This window comes from Phyllobates terribilis, unplaced genomic scaffold (assembly GCF_046119375.1).
Source record: "Phyllobates terribilis strain yellow unplaced genomic scaffold, ASM4611937v1 Scaffold_33__1_contigs__length_13283291, whole genome shotgun sequence".
Lineage (NCBI taxonomy): Eukaryota > Metazoa > Chordata > Amphibia > Anura > Dendrobatidae > Phyllobates > Phyllobates terribilis.
The window spans coordinates 5915233-5940722 of NW_027362793.1; the positions used below are offsets into that span (position 1 = coordinate 5915233).

The following is a 25490-nucleotide window of genomic DNA, read 5'->3' on the forward strand; positions in this document are numbered from 1 at the left end:
CCAATGTAATGAGCGCTTGGAGAAATGACTGTAGCACAGGTCATGAGCAAATCCATTTCTGTTTATTCACACAAGAATACTATATCTTATACCATTTACAAGCAATGTAACTTAATGCAGCCCACGTTGCCCCCCCATCTTTGTCCAGGTCATGATGACTTTATTCACCCTTTCCCCATAACATGGTTTTAGCAGAAATTAGCAGAATGTTACATATGCGATAAGATGCCTAAACATATGAGATAAGATGACTACGATCCTTGAGCAGAGAAAACAAGGCTGGATAATTCTAAACAAAGTATAAGATAGGGAACAGACAGGAATCTAGAGAATATAGAGAAATATAGACTAAAGAGGAAAAACATTAACCCTTCTATATGAGTAATACATATTTATAGATACATTTATATATTTGTATTAATTTATTTTTTTATATTCCCTATTTTTGAGTGTTGTTGAACTGGTGGTCTCACTGGGCAGTCCGAAATATAATAGTGAGTCTCATAAAATAAAAAAAATAAAAAAATACATATATAGTTGTGCTCAAAAGTTTACATAGCCTGGAAGAAGTTTTGCTTTCTTGGCCTTGTTTCAGAGAGTATGAATGATAACAAAAATACTTTTTCTCCACTCATGTTTATTGGTTGGGTGAAGCCATTTATTGTCAATTTACTGTGTTTTCTCTTTTTAAATTTTAATGACAACCAAAAAAATCCAAATGACCCTGATCAAAAGTTCACGTACCCTGGTGATTTTGGCCTGATAACATGAATTTGATACAAATGGGTTTGAATAGCTACTAAAGGTAACATCTTCACCTGTGACCTGTTTGCTTGTAAACAGTGTGTGTGCATAAAAGCTGAGTGAGTTTCTGGGATCCAGACAGACTCTTGCATCCTTCATCCAGCCACTGACGTTTCTGGATTGTGAGTCATGGGGAAAGCAAAAGAACTGTCAATGGATCTATGGGAAAGGGTAGTTGAACTGTATAACACAGGAAAGGGAAACAAAAAGGTATCCAAGGAATTGATAATGCCAGTCAGCAGAATTCAAACTGTGATTAACAAATGGAAAATCAGGGACTCTGTAAAAACCAAACCACAGTCAGGTAGACCAACAAAAATTTCGGCCACAACTGCTAGGAAAATTGTTCGGGATGCAAAGAAAAATTCACAAATAACATCAGCTGAAATTCAGGGCTCTCTGAAAACTAGCGGTGTGGCTGTTTCAATATGCACAATAAGGAGGCACTTGAAGAAAAATGGGCTGCATGATTGTGTTGCCAGAAGAAAGCCATTACTGCACAAATGCACAAAGTATCACTCCTACAATATGCCAAACAGCACAGAGACAAGCCTCAAAACTTCTGAAACAAGGTTATTTGGAGTGATGGGACCAAAATTTTACTTTTTGGCCACAACCATAAATGTTACATTTGGAGAGAAGTCAACAAGGCCTTTGATGAAAGGAACACCATTCCTACTATAAAGCACAGAGGTGGATCACTGATGTACAAGGGCACAGGAAACTTGTTAAAAGTTGAAGGTAAGATGAATGCAGCATGTTATCAGCAAATACTGGAGGCAAATTTGCACTCATCAGCCCAGAAGCTGCGCATGTGACGTACTTGGACGTTCCATCATGACAACAATCCAAAGCACATGGCCAAGTCGACCTGTCATTGGCTACAGCAGAAGAAAGTGAAGGTTCTAGAGTGGCCATCTCAGTCTCCTGACCTTAATATCATTGAGCCTCTCGGGGGAGATCTCAAGCGTGCAGTTCATGCTAGACAGCCCAAGGAATTTACAAGAACTGGAGGGTTTTTGCCCACAAGAATGGGCAACTTTACCATCTGAGAAAATAAAGAACCTCATCCACAACTACCACAAAAGACTTCAAGCTGTCATTGCTGTTAAAGGGGGCAATACATGGTATTAAGAACTGGGGTATGTGAACTTTTGATCAGGGTCATTTGGATGTTTTTGGTTGTCATTAAGATTTAAAAAGAGAAAACACAGTAGTTTGACAGTAAATGGCTTCACCCAACCAATAACCATGAGTGGAGAAAAAGTTTTTTTATTAGCATTCATATTCTCTGAAACAAGGCCAAGAAAGCGAAGCTTTTGCCGGGGTATGTAAACTTTTGAGCACAACTGTATATAAACACAAATATGTATGTGTGGTAGGTAGTAAACATTGCTTTATTCTCTAGTAAAGTTTTCACCCTCTACATTACAGATGCACTTAGAAAACAATATCAAATTAACACTTGCAATTACTGTTGAGCCACCCCCGTAGTGTTCGGGTTCGGTTCGGTTCGTCTAACACCGGGATGTTCGAAGAACTGTTCGTCGAACACCTTAGAACACCGTCGAAAACCGTTAAAACCAATGGCAGGCAAACAAAAACACATAGAAACACATAGAAAACACCTTTAAAGGTGTCCAAAAGCTGACAAACTGCTCAGAAGACACTCTCTTTAAAAAAGCTGGCCGGCAAATTCAGCAGCGGCATACACCGGTACCCGACAATTTACATAAGAAGGAATAGAGCATCACACATAGATTAGATAGATAGAAACATGTCAGTCACATATATAAGAAGCACAGTGACAGTGTTGGTTACTGTACTTGTCATTTAGTGTAAAGGATTTATTAAAAAAAATATTAGTGTTTTCATGCACCGTCTCTTTAAAAAAGCCGGCCGGCAATTCAGCAGCGGTACTCGACAATTTAGAACAGAAAGAATAGAGCTTCACACATAGATTAGATAGATAGAAACATGTCAGTCACATATATAAGAAGTACAGTGACAGTGTTGCTTACTGTACTTGTCATTTAGTGTAAAGGATTTATTTAAAAAGACAATAGTGTTTTCATGCACCGTCTCTTTAAAAAAGCCGGCCGGCAATTCAGCATCTGTACCCGACAATTTAGAACAGAAAGATAGAGCATCACACATAGATTAGATAGATAGAAACATGTCAGTCACATATATAAGAAGTACAGTGATAGTGTTGGTTACTGTACTTGTCATTTAGTGTTAAAATAAAGGATTTATTTAAAAAAAAACTGGCGTGGGGTTCCCCGTAATTTTAGTCTCTAGCGGAGGTTAAGCAGACGGCTGGGGGAGATGTTTGAAGCCTGGGAAGGGGGTAATACCCACGGAGCTTCCCAGGCTAATAATATCAGCCCCCAGCAGAATACCTAGCCTTTACTAGCTATTAAAATGGGGGACCCCCCCAAAAAAATGACTTGGGGTCCCCCCTATTTTAATAGCTAGCAAAGGCTAGGCAGACAGCTGGGGGCTGATATTAATAGCTCAGGAAGGGTGCCATGAATATTGGCCCACTTCCAGGCTAGAAACACCAGCCATCAGCCGCCCCAGAATTGGCGCATCCATAGGATGCGCCAATTCTGGCACTTAGCCTCACTCTTCCCACTGCCCTGTAGCGGTGGCAGTGGGGTAATAGGGCTGGGGTTGATGTCAGCTTATAATGCCAGCTGACATCAAGCCCAGGTTAGTAATGGAGAGGCGTCTATAAGACACCCCCATTACTAACCCAATAGTGAAAGTTAAAAAAAACACAAACACCCAGAATAAAATCCTTTAATTGAAATAAACACACAATTCTTTATTGTTCTAAATTAAAGCATACTTACCATCACGCCCATTCCAGCTGAAGCCAACGATCTCCTGCAATAAAAGAAAAATAATAAAGCAACATCATCCTTACATTTCCATGGTTCCCAGGACAGCTTCAGCTCTGCTACATCGAGATGACAGGCTGGACCGCAGCAGAACGCTGCTATCCAGCCTGTCATCCCGCAGACACTGAGAAGCACAGGCTTGCTTGGGCTCCTCAGTGTCTGGCTGTGACGGCATCCAGATGAGCCGACAATGAACTCAGCTCACCTGATGTACGTCACTGACAGCGTGGGAGAATTCTCACGCTGAAGCGCTGAGTGCAGGAGAATTTTCCCACGCTGTCAGTGACGTGCATGAGGTGAGTCGAGTTCATTGGACATGACCTCGGCTCATCTGGATGCCGTCACAGCGAGACACTGAGGAGCGCAAGCAAGCCTGCGCTTCTCAGTGTCTACGGATGACAGGCTGGATGGCAGCTTTCTGCTGCGGTCCAGCCTGTCATCTCGATGTAGCAGATCTGAAGCTGTCGTGGGAACCATGGAAAGGTAAGGATGATGTTGCTTTATTATTTTTATTTTATTGCAGGAGATCATTGGCTTTAGCTGGAATGGGCGTGATGGTAAGTATGGTTTAATTTAGAACAATAAAGAATTGTGTGTTTATTTCAATTAAAGGACTTTATTCTGGGTGTTGTGTTTTTTTTAAATACTTTACTAGAAATTCATGGCGGTCATGTCTAATATTGGCGTGACCCCATGAATTTCGGGCTTAGGGCCAGCTGATAATACCAAGCTGGCCCTAACCCCTTTATTACCCAGTGAGCCACCGCACCAGGGCCATGGATGAGTTGGGTACAGCGCCAGAAGATGGCGCTTCTGAGAACGCGCCATTTTCTGGGGTGGCTGCAGACTGCAATTTGCAGCGGGGGGGGGCCAGAAAGCTTGGGCCTCCCTGCGCTGCGGATTCCAGCCCCCAGCTGCCTAGTTGTACCTGGCTGGACACAAAAATAGGGCGAAGCCCCACGTATTTTTTTTTTAATTATTTCATGAAATTCATGAAATAATTAAGAAAAAAAAGGCCTTCCCTATATTGTTGTGTCCGGCCAGGTACAAATAGGCAGCTGGTGGTTGGGGGCAGCCCGTTCCTGCCTGCTGTACCTGGCTGGACAGAAATATAGTGCGAAGCCCCACTTCAATTTTTTTAAAATTATTTCAGGAAATTCATGAAATAATTAAAAAAATATTGACGCGGGGCTTCGCACTATATTTGTGTCCAGTCAGGTACAGCAGGCAGGAACGGGGTGCCCCCAACCACCAGCTGCCTATTTGTACCTGGCCGGACACAACAATATAGGGAAGGCCTTTTTTTTTAAATTATTTCATGAAATAATTTTAAAAAAATTGACGTGGGGCTTCGCACTATATTTGGGTCCAGCCAGGTACAGAAGGCAGGAACGGGCTGCCCCCAACCAACAGCTGCCTATTTGTACCTGGCCGGACACAACAATATAGGGAAGCCCTTTTTTTCTTAATTATTTCATGAAATAATTTAAAGAAAATTGACGTTGGGCTTCGCCCTGTTTTTGTGTCCAGCCAGGTACAACTAGGCAGCTGGGGGCTGGAATCCGCAGCGCAGGGAGGCCCAAGCTTTCTGGGCCACCCCCGCTGCAAATTGCAGTCCGCAGCCACCCTGGAAAATGGCGCGTTCATAGAAGCGCCATCTTCTGGCGCTGTTCCCAACTCATCCAGGGCCCTGGTGCGGTGGCTCACTGGGTAATAAAGAGGTTAAGGCCAGCTTGGCATTATCAGCTGGCCCTAAGCCCGAAATTCATGGAGTCACGCCAATATTAGACATGACCACCATGAATTTCTAGTAAAGTATTTAAAAAAAACACAACACCCAGAAAAAAGTCCTTTAATTGAAATAAACACACAATTCTTTATTGTTCTAAATTAAACCATACTTACCATCACGCCCATTCCAGCTAAAGCCAATGATCTCCTGCAATAAAAGAAATATAATAAAGCAACATCATCCTTACCTTTCCATGGTTCCCACGACAGCTTCAGCTCTGCTACATCGAGATGACAGGCTGGACCGCAGCAGAAAGCTGCCATCCAGCCTGTCATCCGCAGACACTGAGAAGCGCAGGCTTGCTTGCGCTCCTCAGTGTCTAGCTGTGACGGCATCCAGATGAGCCGAGTTCATGTCCAATGAACTCAGCTCACCTCATGCACGTCACTGACAGGGTGGGAAAATTCTCACGCTGAAGCGCTGAGTGCAGGAGAATTTTCCCACGCTGTCAGTGACGTGCATGAGGTGAGCTGAGTTCATTGGATATGAACTCGGCTCATCTGGATGCCGTCACAGAGAGACGCTGAGGAGCGCAAGCAAGCCTGCGCTTCTCAGTGTCTGCGGGATGACAGGCTGGATGGCAGCTTTCTGCTGCAGTCCAGCCTGTCATCTCGATGTAGCAGAGCTGAAGCTGTCGTGGGATCCATGGAAAGGTAAGGATTATGTTGCTTTATTATTTTTCTTTTATTGCAGGGGATCGTTGGCTTCAGCTGGCATGGAAGTGATTGTAAGTATGGTTTAATTTAGAACAATAAAGAATTGTGTGCTTATTTCAATTAAAGGACTTTATTCTGGGTGTTTGTGGTTTTTTTAACTTTGACTATGGGGTTAGTAATGGGGGTGTCTTATAGACGCCTCTCCATTACTAACCTGGGCTTGATGTCAGCTGGCATTATAAGCTGTCATCAACCCTAGCCTTATTACCCCACTGCCACCGCTACAGGGCAGTGGGAAGAGTGAGGCTAAGTGCCAGAATTGGCGCATCCTATGGATGCACCATTTCTGGGGTGGCTGACGGCTGGTATTTCTAGCCTGGGAGGGGGCCAATATTCATGGCACCCTTCCTGAGCTATTAATATCAGCCCCCAGCTGTCTGTCTAGCCTTTGCTAGCTATTAAAATAGGGGGGACCCCACGTCAATTTTTTGCGGGGTCCCCCTTTTTAATAGCTAGTAAAGGTTAGGCATTCATCTGGGGGTTGATATTAGTAGCCTGGGAAGCTCCGTGGGTATTACCCCCTTCCCAGGCTTCAAACATCTGCCCCAGCCGTCTGCTTAACCTCCGCTAGAGCCTAAAATTATGGGGAACCCCACGCCAATTTTTTTTTAAATAAATCCTTTATTTTAACACTAAATGACAAGTACAGTAATCAACACTGTCACTGTGCTTCATATATATGTGACTGACATGTTTCTATCTATCTAATCTATGTGTGATTCTTTATTCCTTCTATTCTAAATTGTCGGGTACCGCAGCTGAATTGCTGGCCGGCTTTTTTAAAGAGACGGTGCATGAAAACACTAATGTTTTTTTAAATAAATCCTTTACACTAAATGACAAGTACAGTAAGCAACGCTGTCACTGTACTTATTATATATGTGACTAACATGTTTCTCTCTATCTAATCTATGTGTGATTCTCTATTTTTTCTGTTCTAAATTGTCGGCTACCGCTGCTGAATTGCCGGCCGGCTTTTTTAAAGAGACGGTGCACGAAAACACTAATATTTTTTTTAATAAATCTTTTACACTAAATGACAAGTACAGTAACCAACACTGTCACTGTACTTCTGATATAGGTGACTGACATGTTTCTATCTATCTAATCTATGTGTGAAGCTCTATTCTTTCGGTTCTAAATTGTCGGGTACCGGTGTATGCCGCTGCTGAATTGCCAGCTTTTCATGTTTCACTGTGAGCACTGTTCCCATCGATTTGGGCAATCACTGTAATGCCACAACCACCATGGCTGTGGCATTACAGTGAGTGGCAGACAATCCCTGCATGATTGGTGCTCTAAATAGCGCCAGACATGCAGGACACGCTTTTGGTGCACGAACAGTTATCGAACATAACCTCGAACAGCCGAATTTTTTGCAAATCGTTCGCGTTCGTCGAACGACTCGAACACCGCCCAAAACAGCTCGAATTTGAGATTGGTGAACAGTTCGAGTCGAACACCGCTCATCTCTACTTACAATTGTTAATGAATTAAAAGTGGAAAATAATTGGATTTCTTTATGGAGGGACAAACAGTTATTTTTTTAAGTATAATTTTGCCGAAAACTTATGAAAGCATTACATTTGTGTTAACTTTTTTTTTACGAGTTTAATGGGGAAAAAATGTCACCCCATTTACTGATCACCATAAATAATCTTTTCACTATATTGTAGGGATTTATTGCTTATTACAGGAATACCAAATATGTTCATGGTATATACTGAATTGGAACATTTTATTATTACAAAGTTGATTAAAAAATGTGATTATTGTAAAAAAAATGTATTATTGTTTAAGTAATTTTATAGGAAAAAAATATCTGACTTTTGTTTTATTGTAATATATGTATATAGTGATGTATCTAGTATATAAAGATGTACAGCTACATAGAGATTTACTGGTATAAAGAGATGTTTTCCTGTATATTCGTACAATGCACATGTGATGATACAGAGTAAAATCTTAATAAGCCAGACGTTTAGGTTTCTTAAGTCAAGAGAAATACACTATTGTGTTTAAATTACACTATTGTGCTTAAATTGTCTTGTACATGTTTGTGTATTCATATATATATCAAAAGGAGGGTCAATAGATTACAACTCCCGGTTCAAGGTATCATATCAACAAACAAACTCAAGCTGAGTCAGCCCAGTTTCCAAGGAAGATATAAACACAATTATTACAATTAAATCATTTTAATCTGCAATTCATTAAAAAAAAAAAAATTGTATATAAAAAACAGGTACTTTGAAAATCACAAAGTCAAATCTCAGTCACGAACTTGTGCTATTGTGGTAGGCTTTCTCCTTTTATATTAGCAGTGTCGAGATACTCAAATATCTATCTCTATTGCACTCATTCCCTATTAATAAAGTGCTGAAGACAAGATTTTTAATATAAATTATATCCCCTTAATGTAGAATTCAGAGACACAAAGTGCAAGTGCAAGAGTTTTTCCCTCTCTGTGTATTAAAAAAATATATAAATATATTGATCAATGTTATATTTTTATATTTAAGACAATGTAATGTCAAAAAAAGGAGAAAAAAAGGTGATCAGGAGAGGACAAAGAAGTCACCTGGCCCCATGGATATGTTGTTTGGGAGTTGCCAGGAGGGACCCACCGGTCACCTGGCCCCATGGAAACTCTCATAGAGGCCAGGGTGGGACCCCTGGGTCTCCTGGTCTTGTACCTCGAAGGACTGCTAGTTTCCTAAGCTTGACACTACCTCCTCTCTGTGGGGGCCCCCCAGAAGTGGGGGGCCACTGGTTGAGGTAGTTGGCCCTGGAAGTCTCCAAAATTGCAGCTGTTCTATCCCATGCGGGTGGAGAAGGAAGGGTAAGGACTGTGTAATGTTTCACCATCTTGAGTACTTGCTGGGACTGTTCTATGTGTTTATTGTCCGCTTTGTGGTTCAATAAAGTATTGCCACGCTGTTTTACCCTCACCCTGTGTTGTCTGAGTAGTGTTACGCCCACGGAAGACCCTGGGTCTTCACAGCACATTATGTAGAAGAGTTCCATTTTAAATCTTTAGACAAAGAAAATCTTCCTATTTTTTGCTGTTTATCCTATGGCTTAGTGCTAAACTTACTGCCTGCCATGCTACAGATTGTAACTTTAAATCCAATGAAAGACCACACATCATGCAAATAAGAAACTATATATGAAGAAACTGCAGATACTGGGGATTCCCTTGTCTTGAGTCAGAATGTACACTGGGAAAAGAGAGTAATATCACAACGGCATCCTCACTGACACAGCTGCAGATGTAGAATTTATTTTCTGAAACCTTCTTTCTCCACAGATTTGTGTCAACGTCTCATGGACAACGGGACATATATAACATTCCATATTCTGCCGTTCTCCTCAAAAACCTACAATAAACTTCTGATTGCAAGAATTTTTTCATTCATTTACTTGATGGGAATTACATTAAATTCCGTAGTTATTACAGTGATATGTCTGGATGTCCATCTACACACCCCCATGTATCTATTCTTCTGTAACTTATCCATCATTGACATTTGCTACTCCACAGTTGTAATCCCTAAACTTCTCCATATATTACTATCTGGGAATGACCTTGTATCCTTCAACCAGTGCTTCACCCAGATGTATTTTTATCTTATATCCGCCAGTGCCGAGGTGATACTTCTCTTTGTCATGGGATTTGACCGATACATTGCGATTTGTCATCCTTTGTCCTACAACCAAATCTTAAATAAGAATATCTGTACCTTGATTGCTGTGATGATCTGGGTCTGTGCCTTCCTAAATTCATTACTGATCCTAGGTTCACTGTTAAAACTGCCTTTCTATGAGGTCGTTAGACTTCAAAGTTTCTTCTGTGATGCCGTTGACGTATTCTATGCATCCTGTGGTGGCTCCCATACATTTTTTATCCTAGTCTGTGCTGAGCTTGCATTGTTTGGATTTTTCCCACTCTCTTGCAATTTTTTGTCATACGTAAGAATAATCCGTGTGATTTTACGCATTAAGTCAAAGGAAGGAAGAAGAAAAACCTTCTTTGCCTGCCTATCCCATCTCATTGTCATGATAACTTACTATTCTACATGTTCAATGGATTACATGATGCCATTCTCAACCCGCACAGTGACCATCAAGCAGATCTTGTCAGCGTTTTATACTACGGTGGTGCCTGTGATCAACCCACTCATATATAGTCTACGCAGCAGTGAAATCCATAGAGCCTGTCGAAGGTTATTGAAAATTAAATGAAGGAGGTTTATTCTACGTTGAAAAATTGACGTTAAAGGATTTACCACCATAGGTCAACTTTTTGTACACTGGAATTGCTGTTATTCTCAGTCATGTTTCATTACTTTATCACTCTTTCCTTCAAAAAATCCTTAAATGGCTCATAAAACTCATCATCTGACACATATATCACCCAAATCTAATCAGTGATGAGGCTGTGAAATGTCCTGTTAGAATGAGATGATGGCCATACATGCGCGGCACTCCCACATTAATTTCTATGTGACTTACCGAGAACATTAAGCACACAGCTCGGCTATTTCCAGCTGTACCATAGACAATGATTTAAGTGTTGGTGTGTGTACTTGGCCACAACTCCATTTCCAACTGGACAATTTAGTTCCCCATTCTCGGGATCAGCAGGGTTCTAGCAAATGGACCCACAGCATAAATCAAGTCATCACCTGTCCTGGGAATAACTTTATGATTCAGTCATGGTGAAAAAGAATGCCGGCCTTTGCTGTCTTTTCTTTTTTGAAATGGAGAATGAGCCATACATGAGCCTCTTTAAGGCAAATAATATTTGAATTTCACCAAAAAATTGGATTTGCCGGCTACCTGCTATTTTGCTTGATTCTTTGCAGAGTGGGAAAGAGCAAAGATAAAAAAATACTAAAAAAAAAGTTATACTTACCTTGCCCCTCAACTGTCTTGTCACAGAAGCTCCCAGTCCGGTCCTCCGCTGGCTTCCTTTCTCCCTTTGGATCCAGTTTTCTCTTCTGTCTTCTCTTCGGTACATCTAACCCTGAATAGGCCTCAAGTGATGATGATGTTGTATGAGGCCTATTGAGTAGAGATGAGCAAATGTATTCGAGTGAAATTGAATTCACTTTGAATTTTTCAAATATATGAATTTTCCAGAATTTTTTAAATTCATTCAGCAATGTAACAGCAAGCTGAAGCCCCCATTTTGCTGAATCATAAAGTTCTGGTAAAAGCTTTAAAATTATATGATAATACTCACCTCATCACTCACCTGTACCGCCGGTCCTGCAGCTCACCTTCCTGTCCTTCGCACCACTACTTTTTTCTTTCCCCTGTTGTGCGCATCCTTTTCAACGACATCACGACGTTATGATGTGCACTTCGATGACATGATGTGCAATGACATCAGAGGCCTGGTCATCAGCGGAAGACCTGGCAGAGATTAAAGTAAGCCTAGATGGGAAGATGTGGGGAGGACAGCATGGCAGGCTGTGAGTGGTGAGATGAGTATTCTTTTTTTATTACATCCTACATATATTACACTCTGAGGTCTTTCTAGACCCCAGAGCTCAACAAGAGACATCCATTTTACATTGAATAACTTTCGATGCAAGTTGAATTTTTCTGTAAAATCCACATTATTTTGAGAATTTGATTCTTGGCAGATTCGATCATCACTACTAGTGAGGGTTGGAGGCACTAAAGAGTGAAGAGAGGAAAAAGACTGAAAAAATGGAGTAAGCAAGCTAAGGAAGGACCGAATGGTGACCTGTGGCACCAGAACAAGTGAGAGAAGCTAGGTGAGAATGGTATTTTATATTTCTTAATCCCGCTATTTATTATATTCTGAAGTTTGTAAAAACCTTAATAAAAACCTTAAGGCATAATAAATGGTTTTTACTAGCAATTTGATTCACGTTGAAAAAATTTGATTTCCCAGAAAAAATTGGGTGAATCCAGTGAGATGAATTTCATCATATTTGCTCATCGCTAATGCCAGCATAACTAATATGTGAACATAGAGAAAATGTAAATTAAATTGTAAAACACTTTGATCTATAATGTAGAATTGCCCCCGCAGCATCCACTGTAGGGTAATTTGGCGGCTATACAGCGCTTTCCAAAGGTAAATATTCTGTCATCAGTGGTTACAACTAATGGTACAACTCCTTATCTAACAAATTAACTGAGCCTTGTTATATCTACTCTTTGCACATTTTTTTCTATTTGGAGGGGAAGAAGTTTATACCTAATAATTCTGTTTATTTTTGTCTCTCATTAGAGATGAGCGAATCAGGAAAAATTTTAATTTTCAGGTTTGCTCAGATTTTCCCGAGAAATTTGATTTGCGGAGAAGTTACTCTCTGCGAATTTAATGTCTCTTCAAGGTCTCTCCAGAATCCAGAGCATAATAAAAGTAAAATATAAAAAAAAATCCTTATACTCACCTTACCACTCACCTGTCTGAACCTGCCGTGCACTGTGACCTTGTACACACATGTGAAGAACCATTCCGAGCCTCTTCAGAGCCGGAAGTCCCGGCCTAGCATGAGAGACCCCGGGAATTCAGCACTCGCTGAAGTGATCAGAAGATGTGACGAGGACCGGATAGGCGATGGTAAGAAGTTGGGGGTAGCAAATAGATGAACGGTAAGGTTCTCGGTAATAAGGATTTTTTTTTATTTTTTAAACTTTTGATGGTCCTTAACTGTTCAGAAAATTGTCAGCCAGCAACCACGTGGAAGTGAATTAAAAAAAAATATGCATCTTGGAGAATGCAAATTTTTGTTACATTTGAGTAAAATTTAATTCCAGTTGTATATTCACTAGTGTTGTGCGAGCGTGCTCGGTTAACCCTTTCACCGAACACAATTGGGTGCTGCCTGAGTATTTTCGGCGTGCTCGGCATCTATGCTCGTACATCTATGCTGGTACAGGAGGAGAGAGGACCCTGCCTGCGAGGGCTCTAAGTATACGAGGAATGGGTGAGGATATAGTATGTCGGGGTAGAGCTGGTCGTGCAGCTTAAAATGGAAAATGGTAAAGATCAAAAACAATAATGACAGGAAATACAATGGGCAAGTGCTCATTCTGTTATTCTACTTAGGAACATGGTGATTTGTAAGCAGTATTGTGTAATTTATTTCATTATTCATAGTATATGTATTACAGGGAGTCAGAGTAGCCTTTGCCACGCAGAAGTGTCAAGAATTCTATCAGCGCTGGTGGGACCAACAGAAAGTACACAGACTTGCAACTTCTAGAAATCTCCAACCAAGAGTCGGTTGTTCCCTTTATTATATATTCTCAGTCAATACATAAATGTAGGCATTTGTAAAATAGTAGCAAATAGCAAAATACATAGCTGCATAATAAGTCCCTGCATCCACCCAGCTAAGTCACATACACTCAACAGCCATACCGGTCTGCACTTGTCATACCTGCCTGTATACCAGCCATCCCAGCTGACACCTGCCATTCCAGCTCCCTGCCCCTTTGGTAGTCACCTGCCGTGTGTCTGAGGTCTGTCTTGGAGTAGCACCTGGTGTCTATCTGGAGCCAAGTCTAACCCCACCATCAGAAGTTCTAGCGAAGAGTCGGGTGTTTGCCTACTTACGCCCCTCCAGGCGCTCCTCAGTCCGCAGAACAGTGGTTCCACTACCATTGACTTTGCAGTGACTGTCTGAAACTGGCTTAAATTGCATGTTCTGGTGTATCCCTTAGGATACTTTTAGGATAAGGATTATTAGGATTAGGATTATTATAATAATAATCATTATGTTCACAAATAACATACACTCGAGCAGGTAATTGATATTGTATTCGAGTAGTTAACATGTCAATCAGATTCATAAGAAGAGTAGAGCTGTTAAAACACATCAATGATCATTAGTGTTGCTAGCCATGGGGATATCGTATGAAAAAAAGCCACAAATGCTGATTCCTTCATCCTCCATCTGAGCACCCATTTTTTCACATTGTGCCCCTCCTCACCTGTGTGAAACAAATATGTCACTGGCCATGAGTTATTATGAATATATTTCATTGTTTATGACCCATGGTCAAATTCCCTGCGTCCCTATTTATTCTTTTCCTGAGCAAAGAAACTCACTTGCATGTACTCATTGGATATTTATCCAAAATCTGTGAGATTTATTGGTATATTACAACATTATCCTTTTCTCTCCTTCCACTCAAACCAGTTTCCTACTTTCTTCGTGAAATTAACTTGCCACCAGATTTTTAACCTACCCTGCAGTTGCGAGTCCTACTATTGTGTCCCTGAAATTATCCCCCAAATACAATGCATTCATATTCCAACAATTAGGGATAAACAACTCTTCTATTAATGGGATGGCTAGGTAGGGCATTGATAAAGGAGAATGAGTTCAAAACCCACAGTCTGTAATATTAGTCAACTCTACAATAACTTGATGGTGTTTGATGAACACATTATCCCACTCATTCTGGAAGTAATTATGTATTGCTTCAACAGTAATCAAGAATAGCATAAAAGTACTTATCTGGAACATATGCATTATGTGGGTCGACTCTTATTGGCTGGTAATGAATTTTTTTTTGCATTGAGAACCATGTATCCACAAGTTCTTACCTTTCAGTTTATCTGAGCTTAGAGTAATTACTTGGATTTGGAATGGCCTCTCAAATCCGAGTTCCAAACATCTCCTCACATGCCTCTTCACAATCACCCAATCTCCAGGTTTTAGTGAATGACACCCCACCAGTGTTTCTTGGTTTGGCATGGAAGACAAAACACAGTGGTGAATTTGTGATGATGTCTATTGTAAAACATTGACATATCCGGTTAGGTACCCGTGTAGGTGCTGCAATGTTTAAGGAAAATTACAACCTGTCTTAGCAAGGCTCCCATAAAGAATATAATTGGGAAAGAGCCCTGTCTTCCTGTTGGAGTTAGTGCACACTTAAAATAAAGCTATTGACAGACATTTAGTCCACATCTTCCTTGTTTGTGCAATCATTTTCTGAATTTTTAACTTCAGTGTCCTATTCATTCTTTAGACTTTTCCCACTGATCTGAAGATGGTATGGGGTGTACAATTCCTGCTGCATTCCCAAGTCTTCAAAAATCCTCCACAGTACCTCTCCTGGGAAATGTGTTCCCCAGTCACTTTCTATTGTTTCTAGAGCCCCATACCGACATACCACTTCTGACATTAGTTTTTTGGCTACTGATTTTGCAATTGCTTTAGCACATATCTAAGCCTCAGGCCAACCTGACAAGAGAGCTAACATATAGCTAAAAAATATCTAAAAAAAATACCAGAGAGACCTAAGAGATTATGAAAGTGATAACATTTTTAAGTGACAAAATCCTAGGAAACAAACTCGCTTGATATCCAACAATAAATCCCAGGATAATCAAACTCCCCTGTTGGAAGGAAGTAGGTCATGCAGCGTGTAACGGGTCTGGGAGGCGGAACCTCTGAGCTACTATACAAGGGGGCGGTCCTTGTAAGGGAGCGGGTGGCGACCAGGCAAGCAGTCAAAGCAGGTGACCGGGACAGTCTCTAGAAGAACGGGCAGGAGGTCACGGCAAGTGACCGGGGCAGTCTCTGGATGAACGGGCAGATGGTCACGGCAAGTGACCGGGGCAGTCTCTGGGTGAACGGGCAGATGGTCACGGCAAGTGACCGGGGCAGTCTCTGTGTGAACAGGCAGATGGTCACGGCAAGTGACCGGGGCAGTCTCTGGGTGAACGGGCAGATGGTCACGGCAAGTGACCGGGGCAGTCTCTGGGTGAACGGGCAGATGGTCACGGCAAGTGACCGGGGCAGTCTCTGGGTGAACGGGCAGATGGTCACGGCAAGTGACCGGGGCAGTCTCTGGGTGAACGGGCAGATGGTCACGGCAAGTAACCGAGGCAGTCTCTGGGTAGAGGGTTGGTACGACCTGTGGTGGCTGATGGTAGACGTGAGCTCCCAGGTGAGCAGGCGAGAGTCTCTGGATAAACGGGTGGTCACAGCATGTGACGGCGGAGCCTCCAGGAAGACCAACAGACAGGCGGCAGATGAGCGCTCCCAGGTGAGCGGGCAGAAGTCTCTGGACAGGCGGGTGGTCACAGCACGTGACGGCAGAGCCTCCAGGTAGGCTAGCTGACAGGCAGCAGATGAGCGCTCCCAGGTGAGCGGGCAGGAGTCACTGGACAGGCAGGTGGTCACAGCACGTGACGGCAGAGCCTCCAGGTAGGCTAGCAGGCAGGTAGCAGATGTGCGCTCCCAGGTGAGCGGGCAAGCTGGTCCATAGACAGACTGACAGGAGTTGGAAGGCAGACCGTCGGACCTCAGGCAAGCAGGCAGGTAGTTGAATATCAGGCAGGAATAAGACAGCAAGCTGGCAGGAATCTGGCAGGTATCTGGCAGGTAACTGGCAACGGGACCTGAGGGCTGAAGCAGAGTAGTGAACAGTGCAACAACATTGCTCGGGCACCTCCATTTTGGAGGAGGTGCCTTATATATGGTGAAGTCCTCCGGCCATTGGCCGGGGACTCCTTAGGACGGCGCGCGCGGCCCCTTTAAGAGGGAGGGAGAGCGCGCGCGCGCGCCCTAAGCACAGTGGCCGGGAAGGAGCGCGCGCTGCCAGCAGAGCGGGAGGAGGACGCCGGGCACGGAGCAGAGAGGTGAGGGGAACAGCGTCCCTGCCTAGCAGAGGGCAGGGACGCCGGCGCTACAGTACCCCCCCCTTTAGGCCCCCCCTTTTTTAGGCCGGACAGAAATTTAGCAAGGATAAGAGGGGCATGGATGTTCTCCCGGGGCTCCCACGTTCTCTCCTCAGGACCAAACCCCTTCCAATCTACTAGAAAAAAGGTCTTTCCTCTTACCCTTTTGGTGGCAAGAATGTTCTCTACCTCAAACTCGTCCTCAGCAGAAACCGGAGCAGGAGGCGTACCTGTAGACTTGGAAAAAGAGTTAAGTACCACAGGTTTGAGGAGAGATACATGGAAAGAGTTAGGGATCCGTAAGTTGGCCGGGAGTTTCAATTTATAGGCCACCGGGTTGATCTGACTGATGACCTTCAGAGGGCCGATGAACCGAGGCCCTAACTTGTAAGAAGGTATCTTGAGTCGGACATATTTAGATGAGAGCCAGACTTTATCTCCAGGACGAAATTGTGGAGGATCCAGGCGTTTTTTGTCAGCGTGTCTTTTCATCCGTTCGGACGACTGAAGGAGTGCGGATCGGGTACTCTCCCAAATGGAGAAAAATTTGCTAACGAGAGATTCCGCAGCCGGGTTGTCCACAGAGGTGGAGACAGGAAAAGGAATCCGAGGATGCTGACCGAAGACTACAAAAAACGGGGATTTGGAGGAGGATTCGCTCTCGTGATTGTTATAAGAGAACTCGGCCCATGGTAGGAGATCCACCCAGTCTGAATGATGGGCATTAACGAAGTGCCGGAGGTAACTGGTCAGGTTCTGATTGATCCGCTCCACTTGACCATTGGACTGTGGGTGGTAAGCGGAAGAGAAGTCCAGGGTGACGTCTAGCAGTTTACAAGTGGCTCTCCAGAAGCGTGAGGTGAACTGTACCCCACGATCCGACACAATGTGGAGGGGCAGGCCATGAAGACGAAAGATGTGACGAATAAAGTCCTTAGCTAGCTCGGGTGCAGACGGGAGGCCTGGCAGGGGAACGAAATGAGCCATCTTGGAGAAGCGGTCAGCGACCACCCAAATGACCGTACAACCGGCAGAGACTGGGAGGTCAGTTATAAAGTCCATTGCTATATGCTGCCAGGGGGCAGCAGGTACAGAAAGCGGAAGGAGGCGACCGGCTGGCAGATGTCTCGGAACCTTGTTGCGGGCGCAGGACACACAGGCAGAAACAAAGTCTATTACGTCCTTGTGCAGGGTAGGCCACCAGTAGTGCTGGGTAATAAGCTGGAGGGTCTTTTTCTGACAGGCGTGGCCAGCCAGTTTAGACGAGTGACCCCAGTGAAGGATCTTCTCCCGATCAGGTACTGATACGAACGTCTTTCCGGGAGGGAGATGATTTAGACTCACGGGAGCCACCTGCATTACTCTGGCGGGATCGATGATGTGTTTCGGATCTTCCTCGAGATCAGACACCAGAAAGGATCGAGACAAGGCGTCCGCCTTGACGTTTTTATCAGCCGGGCGAAAATGAAGAACAAAATCAAAGCGAGCAAAAAACAAGGACCACCGGGCTTGGCGCGGGTTAAGTCTCTGGGCATGCTGGAGGTAAGCCAAGTTCTTGTGGTCAGTGTAAATTATTACCGGGTGAAGAGCCCCCTCGAGCAGGTAACGCCAGTCCTCCAATGCCAGTTTGATGGCCAATAACTCTCGGTCTCCTATGGAATAATTGCGCTCTGAGGAGGAGAAGAGTTTAGAGAAGAAGCCGCAAGTTACCATCCTCCCGGAAGATGATTTTTGAGTAAGTACCGCTCCGGCTCCAGAGGAGGAGGCGTCAACTTCCAGGAAGAACTGCTTGTTGCCGTCCGGACGATGCAGCACCGGGGCGGAAGAGAAGGCCTGTTTTAAGGAAAGAAAGGCCTCCTCTGCTTCGGGTGGCCACTCTTTGGGATTAGTACCCTTACGGGTGAGCGCAGAAATTGGGGCAGTCCGGGAAGAGAAGTGCGGTATGAAGAGGCGGTAGTAGTTGGCGAAGCCCAGGAACCACTGAATGGCCTTCAACCCCTCCGGTCGAGGCCATTTCTCGATGGCAGGCAGTTTCTCTGGATCCATTCGTAGGCCGGTCTGAGAAATAATGTAGCCCAAAAACGGAAGCGAGGTCTGCTCAAAGAGGCACTTCTCGTATTTAGCGAAGAGGTGATTCTGCCTGAGCCTGAGCAGGACCTGACGAACGTCCCTCCGGTGAGTCTGGAGATCCGGAGAGAAGACCAAGATGTCGTCCAGGTACACCACTACGCAGGAGTAGAGAAGGTCCCAGAAGATGTCATTGACCAACTCTTGAAAGACGGCAGGAGCGTTACAGAGACCAAAGGGCATTACCAGATATTCATAGTGGCCGTCCCGGGTGTTGAATGCCGTCTTCCATTCATCCCCCTGACGGATACGAACCAGGTTGTACGCCCCACGGAGGTCCAGTTTGGTGAAGATTCTAGCCCCCCTCAGACGATCAAATAACTCCGGAATGAGCGGAAGGGGGTACTTATTCTTCACCGTGATCTGGTTTAGGCCTCTATAGTCTATACAGGGACGGAGAGAGCCGTCCTTCTTTTTGACGAAAAGAAGCCTGTTCCCGCCGGGGAGGTAGATTTCCGGATGAATCCCCTGGCCAGATTCTCCTCAATATATTCGGGCATCGACCGAGTCTCAGCAGCGGATAATGGATAAATACGCCCACGGGGAGGAGTAGTACCAGGTAACAGGTCGATAGGGCAGTCGTATGGTCTATGAGGGGGTAGTGTCTCTGCCTCCTTTTTATTAAAGACATCAGCATAAGACCAATAAGGAATCGGAAGTCCAGGTAGATTAGCTGGGGTAGGAGAAGAACGGACGGGATGGACGGGAACCAGACAGGTCTTATGGCAGTCCTGTCCCCAACGAAGGACTTCTCCGGTCTGCCAGTCAAGCACGGGTGCATGTCTCTGGAGCCAAGGTAGACCTAGTAAGAGGGCGTGAGAGAGTCCAGGCAGAACATGAAAGGAGATACTCTCAGAATGCAGCATTCCCACCTGCAGAGTAATGGATTCAGTGATGAGTTGGATGGGGCGTGGTAAGAGGCCCCCATCCATGGCAGCAACAGACAAGGGTACAGCCAGAGGTTTGGTGGGGATGCGGTATTTCTCTACCAGGGTCTGTGAAATAAGATTCCCGGCTGCTCCAGAGTCAAGATGGGCTAGTTCGAAATAACGGTTCTCCCCGTAGACGATTGAGACTGACAGCAGCAGAGATGGAGAGGATTTATTCTTGTCTAGGTCGACCTCTCTGAGCGAACCTAGACACAGGCGTTTCCCGACCTCTCCGGGCAGGCACGGATCCGGTGCTCCTTACTGCCACAGTAGAAGCAGCTCCCCTCGGCACGGCGTAAGTCCTGACGGGTTTTGACCATCTTGGTCTGGTCGACCTGCATAGGCTCAGGAGAGTGTACCTGGGGAGAGACGGATTTCTGAGAAGTAGGAGCTAGACGTGGAAACCTCCTCTCACGGGTGACCTCTTTGGCACGCTCCTGGAACCGTAGGTCAATCCGGGTGGCAAGAGTTATTAGGTCATCGAGAGTGGAAGGAATGTCCCGACCGGCAAGTTCATCTTTAATACGGCCGGACAGACCCTCCCAGAAGACGGATACCAGAGCGTCGTTATCCCAGGCCAGCTCCGAGGCAAGGGTACGGAACCGTATGGCATATTGGCCCACGGTGAGACTTCCCTGACAGAGGCGTAGCAGTGATGATGCGGATGAGGTCTTCCGTCCGGGTTCGTCGAAGACTTTCCGGAAAACCATGAGAAAGGCAGGCAAGTCGGACACCAGGGGGTCTCCTCTCTCCCATAGAGGATTTAGCCAGGCCAGGGCCTCCCCGGTGAGATGGGACATGATGAAGGCAATTTTGGCCCGGTCGGAGTTAAACTGGTGGGACAGGAGTTCAAAGTGCAGGGTGCACTGATTTATGAAGCCCCGAGCCTGGGCGGAGTCACCTCCGAAGTGAGGAGGTGCAGAAAGCCGGGGTCCGGGGTAGGATACCATAGTATTAGTGGACAGCGGAGCTGCCGGATTGCGAGTCATGGCACTGGCGGAGGTTGCTGGCGGAGCAGTCAGAGTGTCCAGGCGAGAATTGACATTCCGCAGGTGACCCAGGATGGACTCCTGTTGGGACCTCTGACGGGACAGTTCATGACACAGGTCCGAGAGCAAGGGAGCTTGGGTGCCACCGGGTTCCATGGCCCGAGCAAACTGTAACGGGTCTGGGAGGCGGAACCTCTGAGCTACTATACAAGGGGGCGGTCCTTGTAAGGGAGCGGGTGGCGACCAGGCAGGCAGTCAAAGCAAGTGACCGGGACAGTCTCTAGAAGAACAGGCAGGAGGTCACGGCAAGTGACCGGGGCAGTCTCTGGATGAACGGGCAGATGGTCACGGCAAGTGACCGGGGCAGTCTCTGGGTGAACGGGCAGATGGTCACGGCAAGTGACCGGGGCAGTCTCTGGGTGAACGGGCAGATGGTCACGGCAAGTGACCGGGGCAGTCTCTGGGTGAACGGGCAGATGGTCACGGCAAGTGACCGGGGCAGTCTCTGGGTGAACGGGCAGATGGTCACGGCAAGTGACCGGGGCAGTCTCTGGGTGAACGGGCAGATGGTCACGGCAAGTGACCGGGGCAGTCTCTGGGTGAACGGGCAGATGGTCACGGCAAGTAACCGAGGCAGTCTCTGGGTAAAGGGTTGGTACGACCTGTGGTGGCTGATGGTAGACGTGAGCTCCCAGGTGAGCAGGCGAGAGTCTCTGTATAAATGGGTGGTCACAGCATGTGACGGCGGAGCCTCCAGGAAGACCAACAGACAGGCGGCAGATGAGCGCTCCCAGGTGAGCGGGCAGAAGTCTCTGGACAGGCGGGTGGTCACAGCACGTGACGGCAGAGCCTCCAGGTAGGCTAGCTGACAGGCAGCAGAGGAGCGCTCCCAGGTGAGCGGGCAGGAGTCACTGGACAGGCAGGTGGTCACAGCACGTGACGGCAGAGCCTCCAGGTAGGCTAGCAGGCAAGTAGCAGATGTGCGCTCCCAAGTGAGCGGGCAAGCTGGTCCATAGACAGACTGACAGGAGTTGGAAGGCAGACCGTCGGACCTCAGGCAAGCAGGCAGGTAGTTGAATATCAGGCAGGAATAAGACAGCAAGCTGGCAGGAATCTGGCAGGTATCTGGCAGGTAACTGGCAACGGGACCTGAGGGCTGAAGCAGAGTAGTGAACAGTGCAACAACATTGCTCGGGCACCTCCATTTTGGAGGAGGTGCCTTATATATGGTGAAGTCCTCCGGCCATTGGCCGGGGACTCCTTAGGACGGCGCGCGCGGCCCCTTTAAGAGGGAGGGAGAGCGCGCGCGCGCGCCCTAAGCACAGTGGCCGGGAAGGAGCGCGCGCTGCCAGCAGAGCGGGAGGAGGACGCCGGGCACGGAGCAGAGAGGTGAGGTGAACAGCGTCCCTGCCTAGCAGAGGGCAGGGACGCCGGCGCTACACAGCGAGACAGAGCGTACAGGTGATCTGTACCCACGAACCAGAGCCGTTCAAAATGGAGCCAGGAGATATCCTGACATTTTCTCCAGAAAAGGAATGAAAAAAGAATAACCAGTTGAAGGTAGTTAATCTATCTGACCACATAAATACCAATTCACAACGTCGAGTATTAGAAAGAGGGTTAACATTCTCCCCATCATGTCATTTAGATAAGTTCGAAGTAGCGAAAGACATACACCTATTCGCCAGGAAAATACTCTTAAAAAGTTCCATCACAAAACAGACAACAATCAACTATTCCCTATGACACAAGAACAGGAGGCACTACAGATCCTGGAGGATCTGTCCGAGGAACAACAATCTATCAACAGTGGTAAGTTTCCTATGAGCCTTACTAAAAAGTCTAAAACCTTCCCTTCATTAGGTTCATGTGCCTCTGTGGATGTTTTTACAAAAATGGTGGTTGCTGAGATTGAAATGCTCCCATCTAGCCCCAAGTGGGTATCGAATCTGTCCAGGGATGAAAGGATAGAGCTTCTGGAATTACAGTCCTTGGAGAATGTTGTCATAAAACCGGCGGATAAAGGGGGCAATTTGGTATTGTGGCCCAACACCCTTTATGAAAAACAAGCCCACAAAATTCTGGATATACCCATTTGCTATAGAAAATTACCATGGAATCCCACTAATGAGTTTCACAAGCAATTAGTAAATATTCTCATCAAAGCATATGAAGAGGACATCATCCCTAAGAGGTTTTTGGATACTATAGTGAATTTACACCCTAAACTACCCACTTTTTATTTGCTGCCCAAATTACATAAAAAAAAAGGTTGACCCCCGGGAAGGCCTATAGTGGCAGGCAACGGAAGTTTATGTGAAATTGTATGTTCAGTTATTGATTACTATCTTAAGCCGATAGTCTGTACTTTGCCTTCCTTTATTCAAGACACAACTGCAGCTTTGCAATGACTAAAAGATCTCCAATTGGAAGAGAACATGATAATGGTAACGGCGAATGTCAAAGCCTTGTATTCATCCATCAGACACACTGACGGCATCCGGGCGGTCAAATGTTTCTTGGGATCGAGTGGGAAGGACCCTCTTTTGGCTGAACTTCTAATTATTCTTCTTGAATTCAGATTGGAACACAATGCCTTTATGTTCAACAATACTGTGTACTTGCAACTACAAGGGACATCAATGGGGGCTGCATGTGCCCCCTCTTATGCAAATCTATTCCTGGGAGCGCCAAATTTTCCAAGTAGAACCGGTAGAGGGAATTCTACATTGATGACGTCTGGTTTGTCTGGGAGGGCCCAATTACGGAATTAAAATTAAAAGATCTCATGACTAACCTTAACAATAATCATCTGAATATTAAGTTAACTAATAATTATGGAAGACAGTTGGACTTCTTGGATCTCCACATTGAGGCCCTCCCGGACGGACATATCGTCACGGATGTATTTCAGAAAGCCTCCTCTACCAATACACTTTTACATGCTTCGTCGTCCCATGTTCCCTCTACGATTAAAGAAATACCAATTGGAAAGTTCTTACAGGCCAAGAAGATTTGCTCAAGCGATGAAGCCTTCGAAAATCAAGCGGAGGACTTGGCACACAGATTTGGGGAACAAAGGTATAGCAGGCGTTGCATACGGAAGGGATTTCAAAAAGCTTACCATACTCCAAGAAAGGAGTTATTATTTGGGAAGACTTCCAGGGGAAAGCAGGAATATAGCCAACAGCAAACTAGACTCATTACCAACTACAACAAACAATGGAAGGAAGTCTCAGATATAATTCATAAACACTGGAAAATACTGTTGATGGATCCAATACTCAAAAAAATTCTCCCACATACACCCTCTATTGTGGCCAGAAGGTCAAAAAATCTCAAAGATGCTCTGGTACATAGTCATTATGATCCAGGTAAATTTTAATAAAAGACAGATGCAAGCACAGTTGCAGGCTTTTTTCCCTGTAGTTTTTGCAAAGCATGTAGAAATGTGAAGAACTGCAAGACCTTTGCTAACCACGATGCATCTTGGACTTTTCAAATAAGAAGATACTTAACTTGTACATCAAAAGGTGTGATCTACCATGCTGAGTGCCCCTGTAGAAAGATCTACATAGGTCTAACAATGAGGGAATTTAAGGTATGTGTCAGAGAACATGTCAGGGACATAGAGAAAGTGGTAATGGTAAATGATGTTAAAATGTTGAAAACTTTACCTAGACATTTCAAGGAACATCACAATTGCAAAACAAAGGGATTAATAATTAGAGCTATTGATCAGGTTACACTGGGCCCTAGGGAAGGGGATCTTGGGAGGATATTAGCCCAAACAGAGATCAAGTGAATATACAGACTGGGTACCTTATCTCCACAGGGTTTAAATTAAAATTTGGGATTTGCTTCTTTTCTGTAATAATGCATATATATTTTGAAACATCTTGGGTGCTATGTATGTTTTTTAACTCCGTCATTTTATGTGTATGTTTACCATGTTTTTAACTTTGCTTCTTAGTTGATGGTGCTATCACTAGTTACCTGTGGTTTGTGGATTCTGATCTGTCTGGTGGCGGCTGGTGATTGGATAGGGAGACATCTCTCTGTATTCGGACCGATAAGGTGGAACCAGGATGGACTGTTGGGCTGGATGCTTGGGGAATTCAAATTCTGATAGATCCCCTTCCTGTTTTGTTTGTATCCATACTCTAAAAGGATGCATTGGATGAGTGAAAACCAGAAACACCTGGGCCCCGGATTTTGGTGGATGGACTCTTTGATTGTTCAAAAATCTTTTTTTCGTATAATGGATTTGTAGCACCCTGAGGATTCGGCTGCTACAGGGGTATTACACCTCAAGCTAGAGGTGTGGTATTCCACTCCCGGGTAAGGATGGAGTGTGGAACTGAGCTCAGTAGGCTGCATGCACTACACACATCCCATTTCCGGGGGACAGACCAATGGTACTCCCACTAGAGAAATGTGCAGGTACGACAGTGTCTGTCCCTGGCTGGAGTGGGAGGGGGGTGGAACATCCCAGTAGTGTAGGGGCAGATAGGGGGAGCAGTCTGGGTAATGCTAGGAG

At 45.1% G+C, this 25490-nt stretch overlaps 1 protein-coding gene across 1 annotated transcript; it reads left to right on the forward strand.

Annotated features, from left to right (window-relative positions):
* Positions 1-1508: 1508 nt before the first annotated feature.
* LOC141180582 (olfactory receptor 2A14-like) lies at positions 1509-10463 on the forward strand. The gene is made up of 2 exons (XM_073660677.1): positions 1509-1545; positions 9529-10463. Exons 1-2 carry the CDS (start codon positions 1509-1511, stop codon positions 10461-10463), a joined length of 972 nt encoding a protein of 323 aa, XP_073516778.1.
* The last annotated feature ends 15027 nt before the right edge of the window (positions 10464-25490 follow it).